Below are 22,298 nucleotides of genomic sequence, written 5' to 3'. Positions count from 1 at the left end.
TACAACTCGAAAACCAATCTGACTCAGTTTACGATTTATATGATGACCATGAAACACTTTCTAAATTTCATGGGTCTCTAGAATATATGTTTTTTTATTACATTCAATTGTGTGTAATAAAATGACCTCAACATGTAATATATAGATACACAAGGACACCACACATTTTCACAAATGATGTCAACATCTGTTGAAACCTTTCAAACAGCTGTATATAACGCTACATTTAGCTTATAGAAGGGAAGAATAGCATGCCACATAAAGCATCTTTATTTATATTTCTTTTTGGGTGTGAGGTAGCAATATATTTGAGGTTCACTGTTTAGTGCTGTAAATTTGATTTTCTGTACCTATTAACATTCATATACAATGCTGTACAATCATCTGAATATTTTCATGTCGCGGTTATAGAAAATGTCCAAGGTGGCAATCAGCTTTGACAGAAATAAAGATACATAAAATAGTATGTGAATGCCTTCGAAATATATGTCTATTCACCAAAGCATGCGCTCCTCCAATAATTATATCTCATGTCTTTCTCACACTCTTTTTATCATTTAATTCTGCTGGATGTTTACTCGAGGAAGTGCTGGGTCCAAAATTTTAGAAGGCTGCTGTGCTCTTTCTCAAGGCACCTTGGAGGTCAGTAGAAGGCACCAATTACAACCATCTTTCAAACCAGGCATTATAAAAACCACTGAAATCCCAAAGTCAAAATGGGACACTGTAAGTTTGAAATTAATAGAGGTTTAGTTATTTTTCAGGGAATATTATTCAACTATGGAAATGCAGTGTGGAATTTCTGCATTACCTATCCTCCTGTACTCACCCATAAAGTAAGCGGCACAGTCACAGCCACTGAGGTTTCCCATTCGGCAAGGTCCCTCTAAAGTCTCATTGTTATAAGGAGGGGAATCCCTTAAAGATTGACCAGAGGACAGCCGGCCTGCTAGTTCACCTGAGACTATAGCCTCTGCTTCCTGTTCCCCATGTCTAGCATTAATCACCATAGTTAAAAATCTTCCCCTGCCTGGAGGGGAACTCTAAAGCTTTTGGCACACCTGCCAGTGTGGCTATTGCACTCAAGGCACAGAACTTTGCTGAACAAGTACCATGTTTCTTTTTCCCACTTAGCAAACTTTATTTGATTTTCCTCAAAAAGCTCCCAAAGCAAGAGTTTGTTGTTAAAAAACTAAACACATCAACAACCCTAGAGCACTGAGCGTTCTCACAGTGCATGGGGTCAGTTTGTTTTTCCTGTTCAAGACTGCCTGGCTTTCTCATCAGAAGGACCGCCTTGAATGTTATGTTATGTTATATACACTTGTAACGCGCACAGATACTCCAAGGAGTGTCCCGGCGCGAACCAGACAAGGATAACACACCCAGAGATAAGAGGTCTAAAACAGGAGGGTTTTTAAATGCTTTTTAAAAATCGCAGGGTCTTTAATACCCCTCAGAGTCAATGGCAGTGCATTCCAAGCCTGAGCCTCCAGCCGGGAGAAAGAGCAGCCGCCCAGTCTTAAGCGCTTAAAACGAGGAGTCTCTGCCAAAAGTTGAGAAGACGAACGCAGCTGTCGTACCGAGGCATAGAAGGCCAGCCTATTCGTTAAGTAGGAAGGGCCCAAACCATACAAGGCTTTATGCGCGATGGATAAGATTTTGAATTTTATGCGGGCCTTGACAGGAAGCCAATGCAACAATCGCAAGTGTGAACGCACACTACATCTGCTTGAAAGGCCCAGCAGAAGCCAGGCAGCCGCATTTTGGATCACCTGCAGTTTATCCAACAGGTAACCCGGAATGCCAGCATACAATGCCTTGGCATAGTCAAGGCGCGAGAGGATTAGCGCACGAACCACAGTTTCCTTTGCAGCTCTGGGCAAAAGAGGAAGAAACTTCCTCAAAGACCTGAGGATGCTAAAACAGGAGCCTGTTAGCTTCTTTACCTGCGAGGAAAAAAATCAGGTTCTCGCTAAACCAGATGCCAAGGTTCTTGACAGAGTCACCCTTAGAACAAGGGAGTGGAAACCCAGGAGGCCATAGTTTCCTTCTGAAGTCGTCCGGGAAGGAGCCATACAAGAGGATCTCTGATTTCTCCTCGTTACATTTAAGCTGAGCTTGGGCGAGCCAGCGAAAAACTGAGGAAAGACACTGTTGAGCAGGGAGGACAGAGACCTCGTCTCGACCCCAGGAAAACAGCAGTTGAGTATCGTCCACGTAGGCCATCAACTTAGCCCCCAAGGTTTCCGCCAGATAAATAAGCGGAGTAACATAGATGTTAAAAAGGAGGGGACTAAGGGATGACCCCTGAGGAACGCCAGTAGCCACTATCTGTGAAGCCGAGGCGCACGGGGGAAGCCATACCTGCTGAGAGCGGCCCTCTAAAAAGGACCTAACCCAGCCCCACACCGACCCAGAGATTCCAATCTCGTGGAGGCGATCGAGAAGCAGGGCATGGGGCACCGTATCAAAGGCTGCCGAGAGGTCCAGCATAACCAGTGCTGCCCTTTCCCCGGCATCAAGGCACTCTCTAATTGCCTCCGACACCTCCAGTAAGGCAGACTCAGTACTGAAAGCCGCCCGAAACCCTGATTGCGCAGGATGGAGCAGGCCAGAGGCCTTGACATAATCCGTGAGCTGATTGGTGACCACCTTTTCGCAAACCTTGGCCAGGCTAGGAAGCAAAGAAATGGGACGATAATTTCCTGGGGAGAGAGGGTCCAAAGATGGTTTCTTAAGATGGGGAAGAATTTTAGCTTGCTTCCAAGAAGGTGGAACGCAGGCCTCCTGCAATGACATATTGATAATCTGATTGACCTCCGGATTAACACAGTCCGCAACGGAAGCCAAAAGTCTGGCCGCACAGGGATCTGTGGGCGAGCCTGATTTAAAGGCCATCAACATTTTAAGGGAAGTAGAGAGATCCACCACCAAAAAAGAGGAGAAATTGTGAGAAGATTCTGGTGACCGAGAGACAGAGATGCCTCGGGCAGATGTATGAGTGTTAGTGGGAAAGGTAGATTGAATATCCAGAATTTTGCCCAGAAAGAACCTGGCCAGTATATTACACCAATCCTCTGTAACAAGACCGGGACGCACCAGGGCTATCGGAGACATAAAGCTTTTTACTATTGAGAAGATTTCTTTGGAGTTATTAATCGCCTGGTCAATCCGCGTTGTAAAGTATTGACTTTTAGCCACCACAATCGCTGCGTAATAGCTCTTTTGTTTAGATCTCAACGTAAGCTTTGCCAAGGGACAATAGCCACTAGAGCGCCAGGCCCGCTCCAGCGCCTTGCATTCATGTTTCCGGACTTTCAGCTCCAGCTGGAACCACGGTTTAGAGGGTGATTCCCTGGTAAGCCTGGATGGGCGGGGCGACAAAAGAGAGGACACTGCATCCGCAATCCACCTCGTGAACCCGACCACACACCCTGTAAGATCTTGTTGGCGTGGGGGCCTAGAAGCAGCCAAGGAGATCTTAAATTGAGAAGCATCAATTTTAGTAAACGATGGAGGACAGAGAGAGCGCAAAGACTGAACTGGCCAACTAGTGTCCCAGGAAAAACCGATGAAGAAATGGTCCGACCAAGGGACCGGCACAGGATCGTCCACTACCAATGGGAAATTAGAGCAGATAGGGTCGAGAATGTGGCCACCCCGATGCGTGGGTGAAGAAACCTACTGGGTAAGGTGAGCAAGTTGAAGAAAGTCAAGGAAAGCAACCGACTCTTTTGTATCTTGTTGGTCAAGATGTAGATTTACATCCCCTAGAACCACATAGTGGGAAAAGCGTAGTGAGCGTTCAGCTAGCGCATCCCCACATGATTTCAAAAACGCACTGGCTAAGCCAGGGGGACGATAGATAAGAGAACCGCCTAATGTAAAATGATCCGAAAGATGGATGCTAAAATCCAAGACCTCACACCCATCCCATAGGGTGGAAACCTCGCTATTCAATATTACATTCTCTCTATAGAGGATCGCTACACCACCTCCTCTGCCAGCAGGGTGGTCAACCCTACAGAATTTAAAACCAACAGGGGTAACCAATGCAATGATGGGGTTGGAACCAACGTCCAGCCAGGTCTCTGCAATGAACAATAAGTCAAGGGCATTGTCCGTCAGTAATTCAGAGACCTCAGAGTGATGTTTCCTCACTGATCTGGCATTTATCAAAGCGAATTTCATACGCTGCCTTTTTGGAGCATTAGTGAGAGCCGAGAGGAGCTCAGGATCGAAGGCAAAGCCACAGTCAGCACTCAAGAAATCGGCTCTGACAGGGTGGGGGCCAGAACCCAAGACAAGGGCAGGGGGGCGGTCAAAATGATTTAAGGGACTCACTTGACAGCTGGAGGTTGGCTCCGATAGTAGGTACAAATTGGGCAGCACGACTGGCCTCTGCCGCTGACTTGGTGCGGACTGGCGCAGACGGGCTTGCCTTAAGCGCGCCTTCGGCGCGCCAGCTGCGTGCATCCGCTGCGCGTCCGAGCGTCGCCCATTAAGTAGGGTTAGAGTGGGCGCGTGCAGCGTGCGAGAGCTAGAACGCTACTCGCAAATGGCAAATAGCACTAGTAAAACAGCCGCTAAGTCCTATGAAAAAGCGGAGTTGCACACACCACCAAGGAACATGAAATAATGGAGCCAGCGATTTGATTTAGAGACCGGAGTTGAGGAGGCTCCAATTAGATTAAAAAAATAGCAGCGTTTGATTTTTAAAATTACTTCCCCCCCTAAGTAATGAGCACTTCCCCAATAGCACAATAAAAAATTACACTTTGCACTTTACAATTCCCAACAGCAAAACTGGGACCCACCCAGCATAAAATAAAACTGTTTTAAACGATCTAAAACGAGGCAAGTGAGAGAAAACCTTGTCAGGCGCTGCGCGTCCGAGCCTCGCCCATTAAGTAGGGTTAGAGTGGGCGCGTGTTCCTCTAATATTGCATTTAAAGCATGGTGGTATAATGCTTGTCACCATAATAGATATTGCTTTTGCCTCCTTTTGTAAGGCATCATTAAATAGACAATTGTATTGGTTACCTTTATCCCATTTTTTAGACAGAATAGCTATGCAAAATACAAATTCTATCCTTTTCGAAAATGTTAAACCTCCGTGACCTCCTCTTCTGTCTGCTTACTCTAAGCTCTGTTTACTTTTCCCATTTGTATTTCCTTTTCCTATTTTTTTCTCATTCAAAACCTTTCTTCTTATTAATCTTTAATTGCTTATTGGTCTTTACTTACTTTTTACTTTCTCCATTCACTCTTACCTTTCTCTGCCTTCTGCCTCTTCCCCTCTTTTCTAATGAAATTCGTAAAATATAAACAGCTTTAGTGTCATATCCAGGTTTACTCTTCTTGTTAGCTTAACTCATATTTTATTGGATTTCTCTTGACTTGTGTATGCCTTTATTCTACATAAAGCTGATAAACATTTGTAAAAAGGCCCTGTTAAGTGGCTGTAATGGCACTCTATTTGGCCAGTTTGTATGTCCTAAATGTGTGCTTCTTTATTGTCTTTTTAAGAGAAAACGTGCAAGGTAATGCTACAACATCCATGAGGAAGTGACTCGTTTGTTAGGGACACAATGGACAGGTTTGGGAAGTTGGTGCTCAGAGAATATGTGAATAACCTGGCTATGCAACACTGAGCAAACCATATAGCCTATGCAGTAAAAATAATTTCTGTGATCCCTACACCCCAACACTTTATTACAACCGGTTGTATAGAGTGGATGCACCCACCTTACCTGAGATTTAAATGTTCATGTCACTGACTGAAAAAATGTAATGAACAAGATTGCTATATCTGAACAGTTAGTTGCAATTGTGTTGACTGAATAGGAAACACGGTTGTAAGATACAATCAACCCGCCTGCAACAAGTATAAGCTAGTTAAGAGTGAAGGTAGGGAAGGCGGCAAAAGAATGAAGCTACAACACCTGTATCCCAAAAACAATTCTCAAATTGTCAAAAGTGCAGCTCATTTCCAGCATTCTAGCCAAGAAAGCACGACTTGTGAGAGAGCCAGCACAGGTGGAGCAGTGAACTAACACATACACTACTGCGGGGATCTGTTTTACATTCATGGCCAGGGATTCAAATCTTTTGTGGGTCCAGTCACCTTTTCAAGGCAGATAAAATGCATACCACTGAGTTGGTTAACAAGAATCATCTGTTATTTTAGTGGCAAAATACCATTCTGGGTAAAAACGCGCTTTGTTATGAACTACTGAGATGTTATTGTTTAACTGGATAGGATTGTGTGCAGGACAAACTAACAGAGGATACAGAAATGCTACTCCATAAAATTCCTTCATTTGTTATGATATAAAGTCTGCTCTCTTTTTCAGTTGGATCCAGATGCCCTCTTTAGGGCGAAGGATGAGTTCTCCTTGCAGGCACAGTTCCTCTGGCTTCTGGTTTGCTTGCACCCAAAACTGTCGTAGGATCGAGGATAACACCACTTTTTCTTCCATAAGGGCAAAACGCTGTCCTGGAAATAAAAATAAAAAATGAAGATTTTTATAGTAAAACAATTATGAGAAGATTTACAAGAAAAGGCAATGTGGCAGTGTTTGTTGAAGGTTTTGGACACTTGCACACAGAAATTTGCTACAGCAGATCACATTAAATACAGTTGATCTCTAACAAATATTCCAGGGAGGGGGTTTTCAGAGCAAATCAGTTTTAGAGAACCTCCATGCATTTCGTATTTAGAGGGTTTGTTGCTGCGAAACATTTTGCATTTGATTGCTTTTATAAATCTTGTAAATCCAAACATCAGAAAAAACACATCACAGCTCATTTCGACAAATGGTGTTACAAAATATCAGAAATTAAAGCTGCTTTTCAGGCTTTACTGTATATCTAGATATTACTGCAAACTACCAAGAGTCAGACTAGTGGAAATGTCTATGATGTCACATTAAGGGGGTAGGGAGGTTGTCTACATTTATCTTAATCTTACCTACATTTCCAAAAAACATTAAAGGAAGAAAAACATTGAGGGGCATATGTATCAAGCCCTTTTCCCGTTTGCAAACGAGACGATTCTCAGAATCGGCCCGTTTGCGAACGGGAAAATGCCTTTTGGGATGTATCATCCCAAAAGGGCATCGCAAATTAAACAATAGCAAAATTTGCGATTCTCTATTTTGCGATTGCATTTAAGGAATCGCAAATTGAGATTCCTTAAATGCAATGTATGAAGCACAGAAAAAGTGCAATTTGGCCATAAGGAATCGCAAATTACCACCAACTTCAAGTTGGTGGTAATTTGCGATTTCTTTGAAAAATGCAAAAAAGAGCATTTGTCAAAGTGCCATGTGATGCACATACATGCCCTTAGGGCATGTATGTGTGCCACATGTGAACATATACATATTTCAGGGGTGCAACAGGGTGTCCTTTTGACACCCTGGCCCCCTTGAAATTTCAATCTCATTTTGCGATTCTCAAATTGCGAATCACAAATTGAGAATGTCTTCCCATTCATTACTATGGGCCTCCTAGCCCATAGGAATGAATGGGAAGGTATTCCTTAATTGCGATTAGCAATTTGCTAATCGCAATTAAGGAATGCCAAGGAATCACAAAACATTTCCAAATTTTTTGTTGCATCCCGTTTTGCGATTCTCAAATAGCGATTCCCTAAAAATAGCTATTTGAGAATCGCAATTACAGTATTTGATACATATGCCCCAAACGTCTGTAAGTCTAGAAGCAAAGCTGTTCTGTTTATAAAATAATAAAATAATAGTAGCGAAAAGGTACAAAGAGTTAGGGTTTGGAGACTAACCCTTTTATTAGATACCATTTTATATTAATGTCGCTCTTGCAGGGATTCTGCAAAGTCACAGAACTATGCGTGGGATTGTGGGACCTTATTAGGCGGGGACTGAGTCATCCTACCACCTGAGTACCCATGTGCCTAGGACTGACTAGCTATAGCATCTCATCTGCCCTCCTACTTCCTCACAGAGGAACAAGTGATTAGACACCCCAGTACACAACACTCCCAATCCTCTCAGGAATCGCAGTTGCAGGACACATCCTTTCGCTCTCACACTCACACTAGTCCACAATAAGTTCTGACAGAGAAACGTTTAAAATGTTTATTTGAACTATCGTGCTCTAGTATGCAGTAAATGTGCCACAACAAGTAAGAAAATGCCTAACACAAATATGGCTAGCATAGCAAGTAGCCCGTAAAACAGAAATGTAGCTGTTATATGCAACAGTATACCCCAACGTTCCTCCCCTTCTGCGGAAGCAAAATTATTATAGATCAGAAGATCTCTAGGTGTTAGCAGCAGACCCCGTACCTCAGTATACACAGATGAAAGTTCTACATCTTGGATGCTGTCATGATCTTTTCCCTGGAAAGGTCCCCCTCCAAGTATGTGTTACCTATCTGTGCATACCTATATGACAAGAAGTACGCGTGCTCAAACAACAGCTGCATTTGTGTGTTTAGTCTAGGTGCTAGGGCCTGACCAGAACAGAATAACAGGGGGCATTGTTGTTCGACCTTGTCTACATGTGCAGACGAAATCCAAGGAAAGAACAGAGCGCAAAAACAACAGCATGATCTGTGTGAAAGAGCATTGTGATACAAAGAAAAATATATCCGTAGAATAACGTGCGCAAAGCAGAGGACAGTCTGCAACGTGCTCATGCTAACATAGGGAAAACGGCAATGGACCTGCACGGTACTTGTGACATCCCCTTTGACAAAATAACATGCTTTTAAAAAGACTATGATAGTTTTAGAAACGAGAAAGACTTGCACAATCATTACTATTTCTCCAAATTAAGCACTTTGGTAAAGAAAAAACGGCTATAAATGAATACGGCCTTGCAGCAAGAACTGTAATTAAAAGATAGCCATATTATGAAGCCCTCATTCGGTTCCCCAGACACAGAAATTCCAACTTGCTTCACATCTGTGGGTATTCTTCCTTTCCTCTTAAATGTATGCAAAATCTACCTCATAGCGTCAAAGAGGAAATTCTGGATAGTTTTGAAGAAACCCAATACAATCTGAGCCAGTGGTATTGTTATTTCGAATTTTCGAGTTTTGAAGAAACCCAATACAATCTGAGCCAGTGTGGTATTTGAAGTGACCTGGTTCCATAGGTTGATGTGACACAGCAGACGTAGCCAGTATATATCTTTAGGTTATTTATTAAGATGTAAGGTCCATAGTATAGCCCCACCAGGAGCAGCATGCTAGCTGCTCAGCCCATCCTCTCCTAACTGTCTCACACCACACCAACCTCCAACATTCCAGTCACGTCAACATTCCACAAGGAACTCTCACACTGGCTGAGCAGCTATTTACAAGATACAGGAGAACAATAATAACCTTACATAAGGATACTACAATATCTCCCTTCTTTACAATTGACAATAAAATAAACAATACTAAAAGTACATAGCAACTAAACCCCAAAATATAAACCAGAGATAAATAGTCCAAAACCCAAAAGTAAGATGAATAAATTATACCACGAAAGGGAAGCAGACTATAAAACGGAAGAATAAAGATAAGAAAAGGATGGAAAAATAAGAATGAACTATCACTATCCTCCTCTTATAATAAGACAGCAAAGAAAACATTAAACTCACACATTATCACCAACCTCCTCTTTTAATAAGACACAAAAAGAGCGTTAAACTACCAAACGGAGGTTGAAAAGACATAAGATACATATGAAAGAAAACACAGAGAATCACAATAGAGAACGACTACAAATACTCTAGAAATTGAAGAAACATACAGAAGAAAAAACACTCCCAGAACAAATACACAATGGGTGGACGTCACCCATCACTAAAACGTAGGTGGGACTAACACCCCCTAAACACTGAGTATAAGGGACTAACACCCAAATGTACAGAATACAGAAATGGGACTAAAACCCACAGACTAGTGCAGCAAACCTAACAAAAAATGCAGCACAGTGAGGCATCAAAAGACGGCTACCCACACACACAACAATAACGTGACAAAGGTGGGACTCACACCCCCTTGAAATGTAGTAAAAAGGACTCATACCCATTACTAATAACATAGGAGGGACTAACACCCCCTGTACACAGAGTAGATGGGACTAACACCCATTACCGAAAACGTAGGTGGGACTACCACCCACTTCTCTTGATTAATCACTCTCCAAAGGTACATCAACACAAACTCCTCCTCCTTAACACCTCTTCCAGGATTACTGCAGCATGGAAGAAGGAAAGTCTAGCAGGAACTGGCACAGAGGTTAGGGCGATCGGTGTTGTGGTCACTGGTGGGGATCACGGTGCCAGGTGATTCCGCCAGATGAGGAGTTTCTTTTCTTTAAGTCAACATCTTCAAGTCACACTGGATCAGTTACAGACCAGTCTGTTCAGGTTACAAGCACGGTTTCTTTAGTCCAACTCGTCGCCAATTGAAATGACCTAGTTCCATAGGTTGATGTGACACAGCAGACGTAGCCAGTATATATCTTTAGGTTATTGTTGGAGGGAGGACCACCGGGGAGTCGGAGGGACTACTCCGGCACCTTCCTGTGCCAAGTTATAGCCGAGCGCCGCTGAGAAGCCTCCTAGGAGAGGTCCTTCTCCTATAATCGTACTAGGCTCAGTAACACCACTACACAGGACTCTGTATCAGTTGCTTATCTTGGTTCTTTTATATAAACAAGGAGCACGGTCAATCTGTACAGTGGGATCGAGAGATCCAGTAAGAGTCGCAATGTCTCGAAAGGAATAGGGTAGCGGGACAGTCTCAGTACCAACCAGGTACGGGGGAGGGGGCTCTGTGCCAAACCTTGGATGCTGTCTCAGAGCGGCTCGGACGTGGAGAGCCGCGACGGCGTCAGCAGGGCTCGGGTGGTAGTTCCGCTTGGGTCGCGCCGCGACACCGTCAGCAGGGCTCAGGTGGTAGGTTCGCTTCGGTCGAGCCGCGACGAGGTCAGCTGGGCTCTGATGGCAAGTTCAACAAGGTCGGGCCGCGACGGCGTCAGCAGGGCCCCAAAGGTTCGTGAAGGTCTTGTAAGCATGATGGAGCCGCGACATCGTCAGCAGGGCTCAGCAGGTAGTTTCAGGCAGAGTCTTTCTCCGTAGGGTCAGCCGCGATCCGATCAGCAGGGCTCTTGACTCCAGGATACAACTACTGTCCTGTTGTCGGGTCGCCCCAGATATAGGACTGGAGCCCTTTGATGTCCGGACCCTTGCGCCCGGAGGGGGCGGAGAGGCCGGGTAGGGAGCGGCCAGACGCCCAGCAGGAGAGGCGCCAGGCCCCAGAGAGCTGTAGGGCGATCGCACCTAGGTGTGGAAGGACGGTTGGGGGTCCCATCGATACTGCCCTCCGCCGGGAGTGGGAAGGGTTCACGTGGTATCCCCCGGGCCAGGGGTTGGCGCCTCGATGTCGGGCCTCGTTGGGACAGAGGCCGGGTGAAGCGGGGTCACACAGGTGGTCACGTGGAGTGACGTATAGTCCAAAATGGAGGAGCCCCGAGGTGCATGGGACCTCGTGCGGCTTAGCGCGGGGAAACAGGACCACGCCACGAGGCCGGCTCCCACATGCGTCCCCCCCAGCTGAAGGCAGGGAGAGTCACCCATCTCCTTGGGGGTTCTCCTCACCGAGGCGGAAGAATCGGGACAGGCCGTCAGCATTGGCGTGGTCGTTGCCGGGCCGGTGTTCCACAGTGAAATCCATCCCTTGCAGCGAGATGGACCAGCGCAACAGCTTGGGGTTCTCGCCCCGCATTTGCATGAGCCACCGCAAGGGCCGGTGGTCAGTTTGGACCTTGAAGTGGGTGCCGAAAAGGTAGGGCCGGAGCTTCTTGAGAGCCCACACCACTGCGAAGGCCTCCCACTCGATGGTGCTCCACCTCCGTTCTCGCGGCAGCAGTCGGCGGCTGATAAAGGCCACAGGTCGGTCGAGGCCCTTGGCGTCCACCTGGGAGAGGACCGCCCCGATCCCGTACTCCGAGGCATCGGTCTGGACTACAAATTCCTTGCCGTAGTCAGGGGCCTGTAGCACAGGGGCAGCGCACATGGCCGCCTTGAGAGCATCAAACGCGGCCTGACAGCAGGGCGTCCAGTGCACCGCCTTGGGCTGTTTCTTTGAAGTGAGCTCCGTAAGGGGGCCCACAATGCTGCCATAATCCTTGATGAATCGTCAGTAGTAGCCTGTGAGGCCTAGGAAGGCCCGGACAGCGGTTTGGGTTGCGGGGGGCTCCCACGCCTGGATGGCGTCGACTTTTAACTGGAGGGGCGCCACCTGGCCACTCCCCACCTGGTGGCCCAGATAGGTCACAGATCCTTGACCGATCTGGCATTTACTGGCCATAATGGTGAGCCCGGCTCTTTGGAGAGCGGCCAGGACTTCCCCAAGGTGTCCTTGGTGCGCGGCCCAGTGGTTGCTGAAGACTGCAATATCGTCGAGGTAGGCCGCGCTGAAGGCTTCTAGTCCGGCCAGGACCTTGTTCACCAGTCTCTGGAAGGTCGCTGGGGCGTTTTTCATACCGAAGGGCATTACCCGAAAGTGGTAGTGCCCATCGGGGGTGGAAAAGGCGGATCGTTCCTGGGCGCCGGGGGTGAGCTTGATCTGCCAGTACCCAGCGGTGAGATCAAAGGTGCTCAGGTAGCAGGCGGCCCCTAGGCGATCGATCAGCTCGTCTGCTCGTGGCAAGGGGTGGGCATCGGTCTTGGTGACGGCGTTCAGGCCCCGGTAGTCGACACAAAATCTGAGTTCCGGGGCAGTGCCGGGGGCGGCGGCCTTCGGCACCAAGACTACCGGGCTGGCCCACGGGCTGTCGGAAGGTTCGATGACTCCGAGGGCGAGCATCTTGGCGACCTCGGTCTGTATGCAGGCTCGGACTCGGTCAGGTACTCTGTACGCGCGGTGTCGCACAGGGGGGCTGTCCCCCGTGTCCATGTCGTGGACGCACCAGGGGGTCACCCCGGGCGTGAGAGAGAAGAGGGCAGCGAAGGGTTGCAGTAGCTTCTGGCAGTCATGGCGCTGTTCTGGTGTCAGGGTGGCAGAGAGGCGGACGCCCTCCAAGGAGCCGTCTTGGCCCGAGGACCCCAGGAGGTCTGGTAGGGGCTCGGAGTCACTTTCGCCCCCATCGTCGGTAGCCAGCAGTAGGCTTAGTTCGGTTCGGGCAAAGTGGGGCTTGAGCCGGTTGGCGTGCAGGACCCGGAGGGGGTTCCTCGGGGACTCCATGTCGACCAGGTATGTGACGGGGCTCTTCCTCTCAACTACCTTGAAGGGCCCGGTCCACTTGTCCTGCAGGGCGCAGGGGTCCACGGGTGACATGACCCAGACTTGCTGACCCGGCTCGAACTCGATGGCTGAGGCATTTTCGTCATACCAGCGTTTCATGTCTTCTTGGCTGGCTTCGAGGTTGGCTTCTGCCAGGGCCCGGAACTTACGGGTCTGGTTCCGCAGGGTCAGAAGGTACCGGTAGACGTCAGGAGGGGCATCTTGGACTTGTGCCTCCCAGCCCTCCTTGACCAGGCTGAGGGGCCCTCGGACGGGGTGCCCATATAACAATTCGAAGGGGCTGAAGCCCAGGGATTTCTGTGGTACCTCCCGATAGGCGAACAGGAGGCAGGGCAGCAGGACATCCCATCTCCTCCTCAGGGGCTCTTCCAGGCCCTTGATCATCCCTTTCAGGGTTCTGTTGAACCGCTCGACCAGTCCGTTCCCCTGGGGGTGGTAAGGGGTGGTGAATTTGTAGGTGACCCCACATTGTTGCCAGAGGGATCTCATGTACTTCGAAATAAAGTTCGTACCCCTGTCGCTCACCACTTCTCGGGGGAACCCCACCCTGGAGAAGATGCCCATCAGGGCCCGGCCCACTACTGGAGCTGTCACGGTGCGGAGTGGGATGGCCTCGGGGTATCGGGTGGCGTGGTCGACCACTACCAGGATGAAGCGGTGCCCCAGGGCGGTTCGGGGGTCGAGGGGTCCCACGATGTCGATTCCTACTCGTTCGAACGGGGTGTGTACGGCTGGAAATGGTTGGAGGGGGGCTTTCACTCGCCCCCCAGTCTTCCCGCTAGCTTTGCAGGTCGGGCAGGACCGGCAGTGATGGTCCACGTCTCTTCTCATTCGGGGCCAATAGAAATGGGTCACTAGGCGGCTGTAAGTGTTGTCCCGCCCGAGGTGTCCGGCGAGGGGCACGTCATGTGCCTGGTTCAGGAGGAACTCTCGAAATCGGAGGGGGGCCACCAGCACCCGGCCGGCCCCTAGTTCGGCGACTTTCTGCTCGCTATACAACAAGTCCTTGTCCCAATAGACCCAGTGGGTTCCCGTGGGGTCCCCCGCAGCCTGGGCGGCCGCTTGCTGTCGGGCCCCCTCGAGGGACGGGCAGGCCTTCTGCTCTTGCTGGAATTGTTCGCGGGTGGGCCCCCGTCTTGGCGCCACTGGGCCAGCTCAGGGATCTCGCTGAGGGAGGCGGCCTCGTCAGGAGAAAGTTCGGCTGGCCCGGCCTCCTCGTCAGGTTCCTCTGTGCCGGAGGAGGGTGATAGTTCGGGGCCCGTCGGCTGGTCGGGGGCCGTGGTAGCGGCTGGTTGGGCGGTCATGGACCGGGTGGTGGCGCAGGCCCACTCGGGTAGTCCTAGCATCCCCAGATGCTCTCGGCGTTCCACCTGGGCCCAGGGTGAGCTCTCTAGGTCGTTCCCCAGGAGCCAGTCTACTGGGGCGTCGTTGCGGACAGTTACTTTTAGGGTGCCGGACACTCCTCCCCACTCAAAGGGGATCCTGGCCATCCGGCACATGCTCTCGGTGTTGTCCGCGGTCCGGACAGGGCATAGGACATGCGGCAGGATTTGTTCGGGGGTCACCAGGTGGCAGCGGACAGCGGTCACACTGGCCCCAGTGTCCCGGAGGGCCTCGGCCCGTCGTCCATTGATGGTGACCCACTGTTGGTACTTCTGGGTGTTGCTTGGGATGGCGGCTCGGGGCACCATTTCTCGGGAGCCCAGGCATACAAGCGACATGGCAGCTGGTTCCCACTCGGGGGACCCGTCGTCGTGGTTTTCCTCCTCATCTTCTCCCTCCCCCAGGGCTGCGGCGGCTATTTGCCGGGGAGGGGGCCCAGCGGTCCCGATTCGTCGGTTCACGGGGCAGGCCGGGTCGCTCGCATAGTGGCCGGTCTGCTGACAGCCGAAGCAGGTCACTTTCGGTCGGGGTCCAGGCCGTGCGTTAGGGGTCCCTCTTCGGCCCTGGGTCGGGGAAGTGTGGTTGGTGGCTTGGCCTCGTGGCGGGCTTCTGGGCGGCCCGGCCGGGAACTCTCGACTGCGGTGGGACCCCCCTCCTCCACCTCGCTGGCGGGGAGGTCCCGTGGTACTCCGCTGGTAGTCCCCCACTGGGTTCCGGGGGACCCGGGTGTTGACCCATCGGTCTGCTTCGGCGGCGAGCTTCCGGGGCTCGGTCAGTTTACTGTCCAGGAGGTGTTGCCTTAGTTCAACAAAGCAGTTGTTGGCGAGGTGCTCCCAGACAATGAGGTCGAACAGTTCATTGTATGAGGTGACCTTGCTTCCTTTTATCCACCCTTCCAATGCTCGGCTGAAGAAGTCCACGTATTCGACCCATGTGGTACCGGGGAGCTTCTTGCAGTCCCGGAAGCGCTGCCAGTACATCTCGGCTGATAGTCCGTAGCGTGTGAGTAGGGCTTCTTTCATGTGGTCGTATGAGGTCATCACCGCGTCGGGGAGTTGCAGCAGGGTATCCCGGCCCTCGCTGAGGAACCTCCCCCATAGGCCGGCACCCCAATCCTTCCGGGGTACCCGGTGGGAGGTCATGGCGACTTCGTACGCTCGGAACCATTGCTGGATGTCGTCACTTTTATAGTACTCCTTGACGACATCCTTGGGGATGTGAACCTTTGGCTCGGTCAGGGGCAGAGCGTCCCGGGCTCCGGGGTTGCTGGTCTCCCCTGTTTTAGCTTTTAGTTCAAGTTCCTTAAGGCTCCTCTCGTGCTCGAGGGTTAGCCGTCTCTCCTCTAGTTCCCGATGCCGTTTCTTTTCCTCGATTTCTTCTTGCAGCCGTAGTTCCTCCAAGGCTATCTTCTTCTCCGCCAGTAGGAGCTCACCGTCCAGCCGGAGTCGGGCGAGGTCCATTTCGTGTGTCCGGACCCTCTCCCGTTCTCGCATTTCTTCGGGGGAAAGGCTGGTTTCTGGGACGGTTCGCCCTCCATCTGTCGGGGTCGGCAGGTTTCCGTCCCGGGCCGAGGTCCCTTCGGCTCGGGGTGGAGTGGTCTCGGGTTCTGTCCAGGCTTTCAGGGCTTTCTGCATCTCTTCCTTGGTGCCCAATCCTGTGGTTGGGATCCCTTTGTCCTTGCAGAATTGTTTCAGTTCTTTGTGGGTGTATTCTTCCAACCTTTCCGGCTGGAAGGTTGCAGCCACGGTTGCCTCTTGGCCGTCCATGGTTCCCTTCTCTTTTTCCGTCTGGTTAGGTAGTGGGTGCGTTAATTGCCTGTACGATTGCGTCTGGCTCGGATCCCGTCGCTGGCCACCAAATGTTGGAGGGAGGACCACCGGGGAGTCGGAGGGACTACTCCGGCACCTTCCTCCGCCAAGTTATAGCCGAGCGCCGCTGAGAAGCCTCCTAGGAGAGGTCCTTCTCCTATAATCGTACTAGGCTCAGTAACACCACTACACAGGACTCTGTATCAGTTGCTTATCTTGGTTCTTTTATATAAACAAGGAGCACGGTCAATCTGTACAGTGGGATCGAGAGATCCAGTAAGAGTCGCAATGTCTCGAAAGGAATAGGGTAGCGGGACAGTCTCAGTACCAACCAGGTACGGGGGAGGGGGCTCTGTGCCAGACCTTGGATGCTGTCTCAGAGCGGCTCGGACGTGGAGAACCGCGACGGCGTCAGCAGGGCTCGGGTGGTAGTTCCGCTTGGGTCGAGCCGCGACACAGTCAGCAGGGCTCCGGTGGTAGGTCCGCTTCGGTCGAGCCGCGACGAGGTCAGCTGGGCTCTGATGGCAAGTTCAACAAGGTCGGGCCGCGACGGCGTCAGCAGGGCCCCAAAGGTTCGTGAAGGTCTTGTAAGCACGATGGAGCCGCGACGTCGTCAGCAGGGCTCAGCAGGTAGTTTCAGGCAGAGTCTTTCTCCGTAGGGTCAGCCGCGATCCGATCAGCAGGGCTCTTGACTCCAGGATACAACTACTGTCCTGTTGTCGGGTCGCCCCAGATATAGGACTGGAGCCCTTTGATGTCTGGACCCTTGCGCCCGGAGGGGGCGGAGAGGCCGGGTAGGGAGCGGCCAGACGCCCAGCAGGAGAGGCGCCAGGCCCCAGAGAGCTGTGGGGCGATCGCACCTAGGTGTGGAAGGACGGTTGGGGGTCCCATCGATACTGCCCTCCGCCGGTAGTGGGAAGGGTTCACGTGGTATCCCCCAGGCCAGGGGTTGGCGCCTCGATGTCGGGCCTCGTTGGGACAGAGGCCGGGTGAAGCGGGGTCACACAGGTGGTCACGTGGAGTGACGTATAGTCCAAAATGGAGGAGCCCCGAGGTGCATGGGACCTCGTGCGGCTTAGCGCGGGGAAACAGGACCACGCCACGAGGCCGGCTCCCACAGTTATTTATTAAGATGTAAGGTCCATAGTATAGCCCCACCAGGAGCAGCATGCTAGCTGCTCAGCCCATCCTCTCCTAACTGTCTCACACCACACCAACCTCCAACATTCCAGTCACGTCAACATTCCACATGGAACTCTCACACTGGCTGAGCAGCTATTTACAAGATACAGGAGAACAATAATAACCTTACATAAGGATACTACAGTATTGTTATTTCGATTGCCTTTAATAACGGACTAAAATATTCAGGTGTAAATGTGAAATTAAGGAAAAGTTACTGTGGAAATCTCATTCTTGCCAAAATTGCCTCTGTCATGCTGGCAGGTGATATATCCCAACACAGTGGGTGGTCCATTGGGGTGGAGGCAAAGGCCGTTGTCAACGGGTGGTCTGGTAGGCTACCTGCCAGTGTCTAAATGATAGAGTTTATCTTCCCTTTAAGCACTTTACAAAAAAATGGCAACTCGAATAATCTCTGTGTGTTAGAAGGATGCCTGTCAAAAGAAACAAGAGACCGAAATAGCCAAGCAGAAAAGCAGTTTGGTCATTGAGAGCACCATTGAGGAGCAAATGAGAACATATCTCAATGCATATGCCCTATAGGAAATCAATCACAATAAGCATACACGCTTTTCAGTCTATGGTGGCATATAATAAATTAATTTCTAACACAGACAAAGAGATACCCCAAAGTATGGGTAAATCAGAGGAACTAGTGGCATTTCTGTCATTAGAAGTACATTATGGCTCACAACACAACAGTCAGTTTTTACCAAATGAAACAAAAGGTGTCGCAAAAGACCTGCACCTCCATAAAGTAAGGTAAGGTATGGTAGGAGCATTAAGGCGCCACCAATAAGTCGCATCAGAAAACAATAAAAAATGCCGAAAAAATGCCGTCTTATTAGTGGATGGAGGGCAAAATTATATTTTGCTGTCACACATAGCATTATTGCACCATCCTTGGCGAGGCACTTTAAAAACAATATTTGGCAAAACGTATGGGTCACACCTACAAAAAAATCATTAGCAAAAGACAACAAGCATTTGCAATGCATCGGTCTCGCGTTTGGGACCTTCTATGTATTTAGCTATGCAGCACATTAGCATGGGTGCTGAAACATCTACTTTTCTTTAATATGGAGGGAAAGTGAGCACCAAACTGCGTGACACTCCAGGTATGGGAACACATAGAAATATTGATTTTCGGTGGGAAATGGTGTAGTCCAAAGCTCAGTTTTTAGGTCGCTCTGGCTCGGAGAGACATTTTGTATGTGAGTTTTTTAAGTGCTGCTGGCTGGCCTAGCGCTTGCGTGCACGTGAGCGGGCACGCGCGCAGCCGCCATGCGCTAGGCCAGCCAGCAGCACTCATGAATGCCTTTCTGCGTCATCGCGATCACTTTTGCTTTCACAGCGATCGTGATCGCGATGACTTTCGTGGCCAATGCTTGTTAAAAATTTCCTTTGATGCTTAGCGCGCGCGTGCACTCCCCCACCCCTCCCACTTGTTTACTTTTTGCCGCAAGGCCATTTCCTTAGCGCACATGCACTCTCCCCACCCCTCCCACTTGTCTCACTATCCGCCTGCTTAGCAGTGAATAATTGCTTATCAGAGTGCTGTAACTGTTTAGATCGATGACATTTTAAATTGCTGGTGCACTAATCACAGGCTACGTCCTGCTCCAACCAACAATACACATTCTCCGAGTATGCTTGTGATAAAGCAGCTTTATATAATTCCCTCCACCAAACATGCGGAGGAATTAATAGGGAGGCAATAAGAAATGTGTTAAAAAGGCGAAACAGATTTTTTATGTTCCTTTTGTGTGATGTGAGCACCACACCCAATGACAGTACCCCCTCCCCCCCAATTAAACACAGGCTTGTTAGCCCTTATGGCTCCCATCTGCATGTTTTTACTATGAACAATTTCTGGCAACATGTGAACTGCACCGAGGCCAGTTTTCATGGTTGTATCATGTCATATTTCAAAACACGAAGGCACTTGTAAGTGTCCCCATTCCAAATACATTGGGTATAAACACAACGCCCCACCCAAAAGCTTGTCGAGACAGAAATGACGCATCCTTTTCACACTCGGCAACTTGCACATTGGAAACTCACGCGTGCACAGCACTGAGTGCACCCTGCGCGCTACGAGGCTCTGGCGGAAATTGGCCGCCTCAGCTCTGCCACGCGGGAGTCTTCACTCCTCATATTCCTGTGCCTGGGTTCTTCTGCATCTCCATAGGGGAAGAGTAGCTTCTAGAGCTGTTCTGGAGTCGTAACCCTTTAATACGAGGAACTGAGTGCCGAGCCTTAGGGAAGGTTAGCTGCTCTCCGGGCTTCTAAGCTACAGGTAGGGTGGGACGAGTGTTGAACACAGCGCATGTAGTAGTTTTCATAAGAGTGAATGGATATTTCATTGTTGGCCATTGTGCATTTGTTACTGTCGGGGGCTGGCAGCATAGATTTGCAGTTTAATTCAGATGTGCACTTATTTGCAAGTTTCCGAGTGTGAAAAGGATGCGTTATTTCTGTCTCGACAAGCTTTTGGGTGGGGCGTTGTATAGGTTACACAGCTGATTTTATTGTCAATGGACTGTACCATGCCGCATCCTGTAGTGTTGCCTGAGCCGGGCCCGACCATTGTTACAGGGGTCCCAGGCGAGGGGTTTTGAAACCTCCCCCTGAGCGTGTACACTGTGGGCGCGCCTTACGTCCAGACGGAAGGCACACCAGTGATCCAATAAAAAGCCCAGGGCGCTGGGCGTGGGCAGGCATTGCGCTGACCACTACAATACTACACGTGTGTTCCCAGGTTATTCCTAGGCCCTCGGCCCGAACACTACACTGGCGACGAAGGTGGTCTCGCCACCCCATCGCGTGCATCGCTACATCATGCTCTTGCCCAAGGAGCGGCTCGACGCAGCCCCTGCAGCCTCCCTCCTACTTGAGGCCGTGTCCCTGCCTCTGCCGCGCTGTGTCAGCACGTGTGGCCCCAGCTGCCCCTGGGCCGTGGACACCTGGCCCAGACTCTCTGCCTGCCTTCCCCCGTCTGGTCGAGCTCGCTGCAGCCCCTGGCCCCCCCAGCGACTGCCTCCTACCTGCCCGGAAGCCTTCTGCCTCGGCGGAGCCTGCTCCCGCGGAGCAACGCGACCGGCCGGCCGTCCCTCACGCTTCTCACGTGCAACGAATCACCGGACACTGCCGTTTCTCAAGCATCTCGCGTGAGGTACCGATTCGGCCATTTGGAGGCCCCTGGTAGCTCCTCCTGCGCTCCCAGGTGCCCCTGGTCGTCGAAGCAGCCCTGTACGCCTGCGAACACCGCCTGGACGGCTGGTGTACCTTCCCTGAGGTGTGCAGGTGAGGCCCCTGCTGCCCGCACCCCTCCTCAGCGGCCATGGCCAACGTGCCCCCCCTGGAGCCGTTCACAGTCACCGGCACTCCCCCGTCGCAAGCCGCACGGTGGAAGAAGTGGGTGGAACGACTGGAGAACTACTTCGTGGCGGCGGAAGTCGCGGCTGAGCGGCGTCGTGCCATGCTGTTACACCTAGGAGGAGAAGCGATTCACGACATATCGAAAGACGTAACCAAGGCTGGCCCGCCCAGAACATACGCCACGTTGCGCGACGCTGTCATGGCGTATTTTGAACCTTTCGCTAGCGCGGACTATGAACGATTCCTGCTCCGCCAAGCCCGCCAGCTCCCAGATGAGTCAGTAGACGTTATATACGCAAGATTGAAGAAGCTAGCCAGCACGTGCACTCTTCCCGATGTGGATGACGAGATACGCGCCCAATTCATCCAAGGCTGCGCGTCTTCGAAGCTGCGCGAGAGGGTATTGGAGGCGGACAACATGCCCATGCGCGATATCCTCGTACTAGGGCGACCAAAGGAGCTATCCAAGGCCAGAGCTGCGCACATGGAGCCAAAGGCAGCGGTCGCAATCAAGACAGAGACGGTGTGCGCCCTCAAGACCGATGCCACCGAGAACCGCACGAAACAACCCAGGCGAAGAAACCCAAGACCGGCTCAGCCCTCCCCCGGCCGCGCCTGCGCGTGGTGCAGAGGCGCGACGCCCCGCAGAGGAGCATGCCCGGCACAAGGCAAGATCTGCAGCGCATGTGGAAAAGCCAACCATTTCGCAAGTGTATGTCTGTCGGCACCGAAAAAGAAGCAGAGTGGCCCACCCAGAAGGATAAGACAGCTAGAGCCACTGCCCAGCACCTCTACCAGCAGTGACATGGACGACGATGAAGCCGACGCGGCCTCCGTCCATGTTGTGCGGGTGCTGAACACCCTGGCAGCAACGTCGTCCGCAGAACCCATGTGCACAGTCAACGTGCAGGACCAAGCAGTAGCGGCCTGAATCGACACAGGCGTGTCAATCAACCTGATGGCCGCCAGCGTGTACCGGACACTAGAAAATGCACCAGCACTGCATCCCAGGGTGCGAGTATACGCGTACGGCACCAGTCGCCCACTACGCCTGTGTGGGATGTTCCAGACGGACCTGTCCCATGACGCCACTCGCCTGCAAACCAAAATCTATGTGTCGCAAGAAGGATCAGGTTTCCTGCTGGGTTGCAGAACAGCCCAAGACCTTGACCTGATCCACTTTGCACTCACAGTCCAAGCCCGCAGCCTTGACCATCTAGTACTAAAGCACACGCCACTATTTGGAGGGA

The 22,298-nt window shown here is 51.0% G+C and overlaps 1 protein-coding gene across 2 annotated transcripts in view; it reads right to left on the bottom strand.

Annotated features, from left to right (window-relative positions):
* Positions 1-252: 252 nt before the first annotated feature.
* Positions 253-22,298, bottom strand: part of CYP4V2 (cytochrome P450 family 4 subfamily V member 2) — a 344,463-nt gene continuing 322,417 nt past the window's right edge. For both annotated transcript variants that reach the window (XM_085641978.1, XM_085641977.1), the window contains exon 11: positions 253-6,502. In XM_085641978.1, the coding sequence (XP_085498104.1) occupies positions 6,330-6,502 (173 nt within the window). In that variant the 3' untranslated portion in view covers positions 253-6,329. The remainder of the gene's footprint in view (positions 6,503-22,298) is intronic.

The sequence above is a fragment of the Triturus cristatus genome, chromosome 2_2 (genome assembly GCF_964204655.1).
Source record: "Triturus cristatus chromosome 2_2, aTriCri1.1, whole genome shotgun sequence".
Taxonomy (NCBI): domain Eukaryota; kingdom Metazoa; phylum Chordata; class Amphibia; order Caudata; family Salamandridae; genus Triturus; species Triturus cristatus.
This window is presented reverse-complemented; position numbering and strand designations above follow the sequence as displayed.